Source organism: Pteropus medius, unplaced genomic scaffold, assembly GCF_902729225.1.
Source record: "Pteropus medius unplaced genomic scaffold, Ma_sr-lr_union100, whole genome shotgun sequence".
NCBI classification, from domain to species: domain Eukaryota; kingdom Metazoa; phylum Chordata; class Mammalia; order Chiroptera; family Pteropodidae; genus Pteropus; species Pteropus medius.
The window spans coordinates 1,045,069-1,055,652 of record NW_024350923.1 but is presented as its reverse complement, the minus strand read 5'-3'; the positions used below and the strand labels follow the sequence as shown (position 1 = coordinate 1,055,652).

The following is a 10,584-nucleotide window of genomic DNA, read 5'->3' as shown; positions in this document are numbered from 1 at the left end:
GGAAGGGTCACGTGACCAGCTCTGTCCTGGGGGTGACAGACATCAGGAGGCGAGTCGTGGGGGATCTCTGTGGAGGGGTGCCCCCACGGCCCCAACTCCGAAAAGGCAGAACCAGAGACCCCCACCCCCCAGAGCCAGCCCGGGCGGGGAGCACAGTGGTGGGGGGCGGGGCGGGCCCAGGGCCTTGCGCGGGAAGGAACTCAGGCCCCGCCCTCCTCGCCACAGTGTCAGCTCCAGCGTCCACCCCACGAGGCGGGGGCCGATCAAAGCCAGATGTGCGAGCAGCGAAAAATGCTGATTATTTTGACTAGGAAAAGCCCTATTTACAGAGAAATAATGAAGTGATTTTGGGGATTGAGCTGGGGATGATCTCACCAGGAAGGAGTAAACGCAGATGCTACCCAGGCCACTCACGTGGGGAGTGGTCCCGCGCGGGGCGCCCCCCAGACCGCTGGCCCTCATGTCTCCACGGGGGTCTCAGGGCATCTGGAGACAAGCCTTGTGGGGTTCAGAACTTGAGATGGGTCCCTGGGCCAAAGACCAGGCCCTCGCCCCTTTAGCCCAGGGAGCCAAGGCATCCCAGAGGCCGGGGACAATCCTGGCACAGCTCGAGGGTGGATTCTGGGCCCCGAAGGGACTTAGAGTCAGTTACAAAGATGGGACAGGCGCCCCCATGCACGCACACACACATGCACTGCTGCTTGGGGGTCATCTCGAGCCCCCGCCTCCCTCCTCCCGCCACAGGTGGGGCACGGCGCCCACGAGCACAGCCACCAAACCTGGGCAGACAAGGACTTCTGAGGCTGAGAGCTGAGTGTAGCATTTGGGGAAGCAGAGAGGCACAGGGACGGGGCCCGGCAACCCCCTTCCAGGGCCAGCCTCGCTGAAGTGGGCGCCCCCAACCCCGACCCCCGACCCCCGACCCCGCTGGAAGTTCCGTGGATGTCGTGCCCTCTGGGGCACCGGCACATCCAGACCTCTGCAGTGGGGACTGTCCGAGGACGTGGCACATCTCTCTCTAGTGTTCAGGGACTTTGAGGGGCTTGGAGAGACCCTCCAGACCTCCAGAGCCATTGACCGGAGCGGGCAGCGACCATGCCCACCCACAGCGGGCAGCTCTGCAGGCCACACCTGCATGGAGTGTGACTCAGTCCTCAGGCACACGGCCCTGGAGGGCATCCTGCTGAGCGAAAGCAGCCAGTCATAAATGACCACACGCGTCCGGTCCGTATCTAAGCAATGTCCGGAACAGGCAGATCCGCAGAGATGGACGGCAGATTGCGGGGGGCGGGCAGTGCCGGCCGAGGCCTTCGGGGCCGCGCTTGGGCAACGGGAACATGCCCTGAAATCGATCGTAGTGGCAGATACGCACTCAGGTCAGCATCTGTACCTCCATCAAGCTGCCCTGGGAGACGTGAGGGCCGCCACGGCGCCACCGCCCGCCTGCCCAGACCCCCGCCCGCCCAAGCCTGAGCTGACTCCTAACTGCCAGGAGCAGGCCGGCCACGCGGACTCTCCGAATTTCTGCTTCACCGGCCATTTGTTCATTCATTCATTCACTCACTCACCCACTCACAGCTAAGAAGCGCGTGGAGGTCGGGAGGTGGGAGGGGAGCCCCGAGCTCACGGTCACCCCAGAGCTGCCTTTAAGGGCCTGGCTTCTTTAGCTTCCACTGTGTTTTAAGACCTAGGCCTCGGTCCTCCTGCTGGGGGCCAAGAGCAGTGGAGGCCACACAGAGGCCAGAAGACACAGGAACGACCTCAGAGGTGTCCTGGAGCTCCTTCCGGGGAGAGGGGCCTGGCCAGGCATCCCCTGCAGTGAGATCACTTAAGGGGTGCATTTGGAGCTGAGGTGACAACGTGCTGGCCCTGGAGGAAAACCAGATGCTGAGAGAAACTGACCAGATGGGTCCTGCTTGTGGGGGGCCCTGGGTGGCCGGGGGGGGCGGTGTCTGGGCTGCGACCTGTGGGCCACAGAGCAGGGACTGGGGAGCGAGGCCCCTCAGGCAGCTGCCCAGCCCCCACAGCCCCCTCCCCACTAGCCTCCGGCTGCACAGCCTGGGTCTCTGCTCTCCTGCAAAGTAAACAGACCCCCACAGGGCCAGGCAGCAACCACCAGCACAGGGATGGGGTGGGGGGCAGTGCTCCAGGCTCTGCTCCCCGCCCCAGCCCCCGGGGTGGGAGTGGGGGGCTCCCAGCACGAGAAGCCCACGGAAAGGGGGGCCGCCCCCATTCTGGGCCCCTTGTGAGGACGTGCAGCAAAGGTCCCCTCTGCCGGAGCGCACAGGCTGTTCGGGTCACGTGGGGCCTTGCCCAGGAGAGTGGGGAGGTCGGTCCCAGGCTGGGGGGTGCCCGGAGACCCCCTTCTCTGGTCTCCATGCATGGGGGCGGTAGCACAATGGGGCGAGGCCAACTGTGTAAGAAAAGGGGCAACCGAATCACAGGGAAGCCAAGGTGGGGGGCCGAGGGGGACCTCTCCAGGCTTCTGGTGGGGGAGGGGCAGCTCGCCAGCCCCTCCTCAAAGCTCTGCGCCTGGGCTGGGGACGGAGCAGCCCCCCAGCTGAAGGTCCACTTCCTGAATTCCTGCGTGTCCTCCGAGTCACCCCGCCCCCGCGCCCGCGGCCCTCCCCTCGCTGCCGGGGAGGGCCCGATGCAGACCCCTCACCCTCATTCCCACAGAGCGCCGTGCTGGGCTGGGCGGGAGGGGCCCGGGGGCCCGGGGCCGGGGCGCTGGGGAGACCAAGGACGCTGCAGCCCCAGCCCCAGCCCCGGGCCCCTTCCTCCTCCCCCGGCAGGAAGCGCAGGCCCACGGGGCCCCTGGGGTGCGGCGGGGGAGGGTCTGCAGGCCTGGCCGGGGGAGCTGCGCGGGGGCGGCTGGCGCTGAGCTGCGGCTGATGAAGGATGAGATTCCTCTCCCAGCCCCGAGTCGGGGTCCTCAGGGAGGCAGGGCCCCATGAATTATTTCTCTAAGGAAAACACCATTTTGCTCGGTGTCCGGGCTACTCCCGACCCTCCCGCCACTTAAATCAACACTGAAGGGCGGAGCTTGCCCGGACCTTCACCCTCCAGGAGGGGTACGCGAAGCCGCCATCCTGTCGGGTGTCCCTCGGGGTGGAGGGGAGAGGCCGAGCCAGCCCCCCTGTTTCTGTCTCCCGTTTCAAGGCCCCCAGAGGGAAGGGGCGGGGGCCCTGGCTCACACACAGCAGGGCAGTGCTCTGGAATGTTCCACAGCCCGAGAGCCCTGAGTGGTGGGCCCCCCAGGAGCCGGGGTCCTTCTAGTCCCTGCTCCCCAGATCTCTAGGCCTAAGCCCCTTGGCCTCAAACCACGTGGACACGCACACACGCTCACACGGACACACAAACATGCTCACACGCACACGCTCACACACGCAGACACGCTCAGAGGCAGACACACTCATGCAGACACGCACACAAACACGCGCACGCTCACAGACCTGGCCCCACAGTGGCCTCGTCCCTTCTCCGGTGTCCGAGCGGCAGCCACGCTGGCCCATGGGGTGTTAAGGGCAGAGTTCAGATGCAGACGGGCAGAGCTGCAGCCGGCTGGCAGGAAGCTGCTGTGCAGAGCTGGGCCCCGGCTCCACGGGCCCGTCAGACCCCACCCGCTGAGGGTCTCCAGTGTCCCCTTGTCCATCCCCTGGTCTGAGCCCCTGGACCGGCGCCTTCCCACAGCTGGCCCCCCTTCCCGCCTGCTGCCCTCGGCTGTGTCACCTGGCTCTGGGTGTCTCCACGGGCCCTCACAGCCCCCGGCCAGACTGGGGCCTGGGCCTGGACCCTCTGGCGACGCCCTGCCCCGGGCCCTCAGGGGGCCCCTCCTCACAGCACGCCCGGACGTGAGTCCTAAACATGGACGCTCAGTCACTTTCTGGGAGCTTTTCACGGCTGCGTCTCGTTCCTGCCCTGGAATGGGGGTCCCGGCCTCCTGCTAGGTTCAGGGGACCGGAACTGGATATGACAGGGTGGCCCAGGTGCACCCTCTTCCCGTGCGAGGGGTTCCAGGGGCACCCAGGCCGCAGTGTGCACAAGCGGGACGCACCCCATGACCAGCAGGCCAGGCCTCGGCCTGCCCTCGGACGTCAGAAACAGAGACAGAGCCTGTGGTCCTCGTCTGCACGCGGCACTTTTATTCGGGCTGTCACAGGCCGAACCAGTCGGGGACACCTCCGCGCCGGGGGTCGCGGCTCTGCCTCTGCCGCTGCTCCTCCAGCAGCCTGGCCGGGATGTCATCCTCGGCAGAGCCACCCTCCTGGCCCAGTTTTTTCTCAGGAAACAGGTCTGGGAACGTGAAGGTCTGTCCGTGGGCCTAGAAGAGAGAGGACCCGCTCCAGCAGGGCCGGCCTGGGGCCACCACGCGTTCGCTACAGGAAACGGGACAGAGCCTTCCTGCCCCACCTGCCCAGGGCCGGCTCCCACCCGTGCCCCCAGCAGGGTCCCTGCCTGCAGAGGAAACACCTTAGGCAGCTGGGCTCCGGCCTCTGTCTGGCAGTGGGCCTGGCAGAGGGACGGCTACCGACAGTGACCCCTTTCCATGGGGAGTGCTGGCCGGTTGTGGCCGGCAGGAGCCAGGTGCAGGAAAACGGCCCCAGTAGCATCGGAAACTTTTTCCATCCCCGATACCTGAAGGCCTCTAGCCACACAGAGACGCCCCCTCCAGCCCAGAGCCCGGCAAATAAAACGCAAATGGCAGACAAAGAAATGAGCATGTGCGGCGGCCCACGCCTCACACTAAAGGTTCAGAATGTGTGCTCCCAGGGCACCCAGATCCCAGGCCGGGGCCAGGGGGCCGGCCTCCCAGTGCGGGGGGGTGGAGGGTTCTGGCTCCAAAGATAAGGGCTGGGGGGCTACTCGGACCGGCTCGGAAGGTGAGGACGGCACCATATCTGGGAATTCTAAAAAGTGAACTCAGCAAAACGTGCTTGGTTCTTGCAGACCCTTGTTTTGCAAAGAAATGTGGACGTGGGCGGGCGGCCGGCCAAGTATGAGCTGACACGGCCTGTGCGCCCCCCGAGAATGTTCGGTTTATACATTCAGGTCACGTGGCGCGGGGTGCAGGCCTGGAGTGACGAGAAGCAGCCGTGGGGGACTCGGTAGCCAGCCCGCGGGAGGATTATCTTACACATTTCAAGACTTTTTTTTTTCTTTTTTAAAATACCAAAGGGCAATAGTTTACATGCAGGGCTGACTGCCCAGAACGGGGCGAGGGGGTTATGTTTAGTTATATCGAGTAAGATTTGCTAGTTTTCTGAGGTGGGGAAACCAAAATGACATTTTAAATAAATACAAAGATGGTAATTTGCAATAGCTTGTGGGGGCGGGGGGGGGTGGCGGAAGAAGCCGTGACCATCTGTGGGTGCCGACTGTGGCTCCCCTTCCAGAGAAATTCACCTCGTACTTTCAAAAACGACGCCCTCAACGCTTCCAAACGGGAGAGAGAAGCGGATGGTGGAAAAGTACAGGAAAGCAGAAAAATGTCATAAAAAGCGAGGAGAGGAGGCCAGCCCCGGAGCCGTCCTGGGAGCCCAGCGCCATTGTCTGCGGACGGCTCCTGCTGGGCCCCGCCGCTGGCCATTCATTCCTGCCGCTGTGTAAACACCAGGTCAGCGCTGTTTGTTGTGTGGGCCACCGAGGCCCTCGCTGGAGCTGGACTTTGGGCCAAAGAGATGTTTATCAGGTTGTGGGGTGGGGGGGGGAATGTGGGACTCCCAGCGGGCGCAGCAGCGGCTCACAAGGAACCTGGCGACTTAATCTGTCTTTCTGATTGACCCTCTGTGTGCTTTACAATTAGCTGTGTTCAGAAGCCCCAAGCGGGCCCAAAGGGACACTCCGGGGAGGTCGGCCTCAGCTTCAGGGGACAGAGGAGGGTCCCTCACTCAGAGGCGCTACCCGACCTCCTGGCCACGGGAGCCGGGGGCATCACAAATTTGACTTTGCAGTGGCAGGGTCTGTGCCCAGCAGGGCGGCCTGTCTGTCCCACCCGGGGTCCGCAGAGGAAGAGAGGCCCGTGGAGCGAGGGGCAGCTGCAGACAGCAGGTCCAGGCGCTGCCCAGTTCAGTTTTCATGCGTCGGGGGCGGGGGCCGAGGGACAACATGAGGCTCGGGTGACTCAAAGGCCACTTGTAACTACAGCTCGCCTGCGAAGGGCCTCGTGGCGAATGCGGACGCACGGGGTGGCGACCGCATGCCAGGACAAAGACGGCCGGCAGGCTGAGCGCAGAGGACACAGGCCTCTTTATGAGGCCAGCGGTGCTCTCCCCCTGCCCGGGCTGACTTTATGCACAGCAAATATTAGGCCAAATAATTACGAGGCCCCTGTCGAGGACGACAGCTGCAACTGTTTTCCCAAGAAGCTGCCACGCTGACTTGGTTTCCTGACCAACAGCCCCGAAGCTGAGCGGCCGCGGGCGGGGTTCGCAGTGGCGCTACTGCCATCTAGTGGCCGGTGGCCGGTGGCCGCGCCCCACGCCCCGCCGCTCTGGCTGTTTACACAGAAACTGGAGAAGCCCAGGAAGCCCCCCAGGCCGCCACGGCAGAGGGGCAGTTAATGGGCCCGGGGCCGGGCAGCCCCGGGAGGTTCCCACCGTGGCGCCAGCAGGCTGAGGCCACCCGCCCAGGTCAGAGGGGACCCTGCCTGGAGCCCACAAGGCCCTGGTGTCAGTCAGAAGCACGCCCGAGAAAGCACGCACTTCTGGGGTCACCTCACAGCGGAGGAGGCAGAAAGGGGGGCTTTGAAAACGTGTGTCTAACTCCTGAGAACTCCGGGTCTGGCCAGGTGAGGGGCACGGGGAACCTGGACGGAAATGCCCGAGGCCGCATTCCAGTCCAGAGGGGAGGGGGTCCGCTCCGACCTCAGGACACAGCAAACAGGTCTGGGCTCTGCCCCGCAGGCTCCCTGCAGCAACCTGTGCACTTAGTGCAATTAACCGCCTCCTGGCCTGGGGACCGACCAGGGACAGGCTGTCCGGAGGCCTGATCTGGTTTCCGTCAGGGCCCAAATCCCTCAGGCCTGGGTGGGCCTGCTCTGCCCACAGCCGTTCAAAGTTCAAAGGCTCTCAGGCTCTCGACAGGGGTGGCCCCTGAGAAGTTCCAAGTGCCTGGCCGTCCCCTCCCCCTGGCTTAACTGTGCTTTGAACCCCAGCTCCTCCTGGGGCGCCACCGAGGATCTGGACTAAGAGCAGTGGACCCTGAGATCCTGCCGCTCCAGGCCACCCTGGCCTGGGTGCCCCACGAGGTCACTGCCGGCCACGGCGGGCGCAGGACTCGGCCCGTGGCCCGACCCCGCTCACCAGCTGCACGTAGGCCATCTTGTAGTCTGGCTTCTTCATCCTGACGTTCCTGTGATCCCGCTTCCTGTTGGAACCTGTGGGGGGAGGGGGCGTCTGACTGCCTGCCCCGAAGTTTCACTCTGACGGCTCCAGAACCCCTTTCTGGAGGGGACGTGCACGTCAGCACCAGTCTGTCCGCAGACGACAGCACGTGCACCGCGAAGGTGGCGGCTTGGGTTCAGACCGCACTGCGGGGCGAGAGCAGGACTTGGCATGGGCTCTGCAAAGGCCCAGCTGTGTCTGAGAACTCAGAGCCACTTCTGCGAGTGTGGCGGCTCTCGCTGGTGTCCCCGCCTCAGACCAAAGGCCTTCAGACCCACAACACAGGGAGACAGGGTCCCCGGGAAGGAAGGGGAAAGGCTTAAGAGGACAAAGAAAACGCTTGGCTGACCAGCCGAGGTCTGCGGCTGCTCAGAGCAGCCCGCGGAGCCAGCTCACCGAATCCAGGCTCTGCTCCATCCTGAACCCACCTCGGCCCCGTGACTGTGACCAGTATGACCCCTGGAGTGGCCTCGACACCCCGTGCGTCCCAGGCCGAGAACCAGGCCCCAGGGAGCGTAGCGAGGATGAGGCGGGTTCGTGGCCCAGAGAAGCTGGGTGAGTGGGGGGCCCACACAGTCAGCGGGGCGGCGGCCAGGCCCAGGCACCCACCGTGCTGCACCCTGGTCCGTACGGCGGCCACGGGCACGTTGTAAATGCGCTGGAGATAACCCCTCAGGTCCACCCTGGTCATCCTGTGGGGAAGAGAAGGGGGTACATCTGAGCCCGGCCGGGAAGCAGCTCAGCCTATGGGCTGAGAGCCATGGGCTGGGGGCATAGCCCCGCCCGCCACAGCAGGGAAGAGCCGGGACCTGGGACATGCTGGCCCAACCTCGGGGACCAGCAGCTGGCCCCTACCTGGCCTGGAGGTGACGGAAAGACTGGGCCCCCAAGAGCCCTGGACTCGGTCAGTTCCATTGACCCTCCTGTGGCCCAGGCTCAGGAGAGGCCGAGAGGCCGAGCTCCCGGGGAACACTCCCAGGGGAAGGGACGGTCCATGAGTGCCCCCTGGCTGCAGGGAGCCCAGCCTGGCCTCCCGTCTGCAGCTGCCTCCCCACTACGTGGTGGCAGGACCCATTCCCCTTCACCATAAACGTGTCGGGCCCCTTGGGCCCTCGGCCCACATGGAGCTCAAGCCACCCCAGGCCCACGGCTGGGACAGTCCCATCCTGGGGTTCAGAGGCGCTCCCTGCGGGCTGGGTGACAGGGAGGCTGCGCCCCAGTACTGCAGGTCCCTGGAGGACTGAGGTTCTGGCCACTGTGGTGGGCAGCCCTGGGGGTTCGGCCCGTGCCCTGGGAAGAGCAGTGACAGAGATGCTGTCATGGGCACAGGGAGCGGGCACAGTGGCCTCCCCGGGCAGAGGGCCTGCCCGGCCTCTGCGAACCCTCGGCCAGCACTCGCCGAGCCCCGTGGAGCAGCTGCGGTGGGGGGCTGTGGGGGCGCCCCGGCCTGAGCCCCAACTCACTCCATGGGGATCCGGAACTGCACGGTGTCTGCGGGCTGGGCCGTGCCGGGCCGCACCAGCTGGATGAAGAAGTTGGTGCGGAAGACGCGTAGCTGGGGGTTCCCCAGCTGGTACAGGGGGTACCTGTGGGGAGAGGCTCGTGTCCACGCCAGACGCCCAGAGCGCAGGGCTCCCAGGAACCCCCCCCCCCCAAGAGCTCCCCCACCTGCCCCTCACACACACCACGTGGTCTGTCTAATGTGGGCAGTCACGCCTGCCCCCACCCCCCCGATGCCGCTCTCTGAATGACAGGAAACAGAGGCCACAGCGAGCATTCCCTCCACATCCCCCCAAACAGGCTGGTCGCGAGGCTCAGCCACGAGCTTGCTCAAAGGGACGGTCCCACTGGCACATGGCCCCAGCACGGCTGTCTCCATCCTGGGAGGGGGCCCCACACAACAAGTCCCTTCTGCCCAGCCACAGGGAATTGACGAACCACTCCCCAACAGTGCCTTAGCCCCTCAGTGTTGGGGACACGGGGACGGGGGCCGCCTCCACACCCCCTGTGAGTGGGACAGCACCAGCTCCTCCAGGACAAGAATGAAGATGCAGGGTCAGAGGCCCAGGGAGGACGGTGCTGGCAGCTCACCCACTCTGAGCTCAACATGCCACCTCCCACCCCAAAACCATGGAGTGAGCAGAGGTGGCTGACCCACCACCACCTCCAGCTGGCCCCACAATCTGGAGCAGGGTGGTAGGCCAGCAGGACCAGACTGCAAACCAGACCCAACCAGGCCTCGGGGCTGGGGTGAGTGGCGGTCGGGGGTCTCCTGGGAGCCCAGGGGCAGTTCCTGGGGGAAGGGGACAGCAGGGGCACAGGATGACATTAAGAGTCTCACCCAGGCCCTGGTGGCTGACCTGCAGCGGCCGGCATGGGGCGGCACAGAAGGGCTCCGTGTGGTCAGGGCCCACGTTGCCTCTTGCCTCCCAAGTCGGGGAGAGGGAGGGGGGCTGGGGGTCAGCAGGTCTGGGTGGGCACCTGGGGTGTCTGGACAGTGCAGGTCAGTGTGGAGGTGCACAGCAGTGGGGGTCCGAGGGCAGGGCTCGGGCCCCTGGCATAGGCCAGGGCGCTGGTGGCCAACAGGCGCTGAACTGAATGTCTGGGTGCCGTCCACCCCGGGGTCTGCGGGCGACCGAGGCGGCGCGAGGCAGCTGTCGCTTCTAGCTGCTGGGCAGGGCAGGCACGGCCGACGTGTGCTGGTGGACAGGGCCTACCTCGTTTTACCCTTGTGGCCACCCAAGAGGCTCCTTTTTCTCTTGGTGACCAACCACAGCAGGGGGGCAAAGACTGGGGCGCACGAGTAGCTGAATGCGGGAACACTGCCTCAGCGCCTCTGTCTCCCAAGCCCCCCAGGCCGCCGCTGGGCAGGGGGTGGCCGAGGTGGCAGTGCTGTTCCAACCCCCACACCCTGGCGCAGGACCCCCCGGCTCGGGAACAATCCATGCTGCTGACCACCCTGCTGCTGGGTCCTGGAACACGGCTCAGGGCCTCCCTGAGGCCCCGCGCCCCTGCGGGGCCCACCCCCACCGCCTCCCTGACTGCTCCCCACGGTGTTTCGCAAGCACCTCAACCTAACAGCTCTCAAGTGGAGATCAGAATTTCTCCTCCCTCCTCCAAACAACAAGCTGGCCGGCTGCCACCAGCCCTCCCGCCCTGTGGCCCCAAGGGTGACTCATCCGTGATCCCACCCTCTCCC

At 65.3% G+C, this 10,584-nt stretch overlaps 1 protein-coding gene across 2 annotated transcripts in view; it reads right to left on the bottom strand.

Annotated features, from left to right (window-relative positions):
• Nucleotides 1-4,122: 4,122 nt before the first annotated feature.
• Nucleotides 4,123-10,584, bottom strand: part of LOC120584610 (39S ribosomal protein L23, mitochondrial-like) — a 7,064-nt gene continuing 602 nt past the window's right edge. The window contains exons 1-5 of one of the 2 annotated variants that reach the window (XM_039840370.1): nt 9,727-9,776; nt 8,849-8,971; nt 7,995-8,077; nt 7,305-7,378; nt 4,123-4,324 (exon numbers count right to left, since the gene is read on the bottom strand). In XM_039840370.1, the coding sequence (XP_039696304.1) occupies nt 4,157-4,324; nt 7,305-7,378; nt 7,995-8,077; nt 8,849-8,971; nt 9,727-9,761 (483 nt within the window). In that variant the 5' untranslated portion in view covers nt 9,762-9,776 and the 3' untranslated portion in view covers nt 4,123-4,156. Of the gene's footprint in view, nt 4,325-7,304; nt 7,379-7,994; nt 8,078-8,848; nt 8,972-9,726; nt 9,777-10,584 lie in introns of those variants that run through there. The other variant, XM_039840371.1, reaches the window with a different exon arrangement.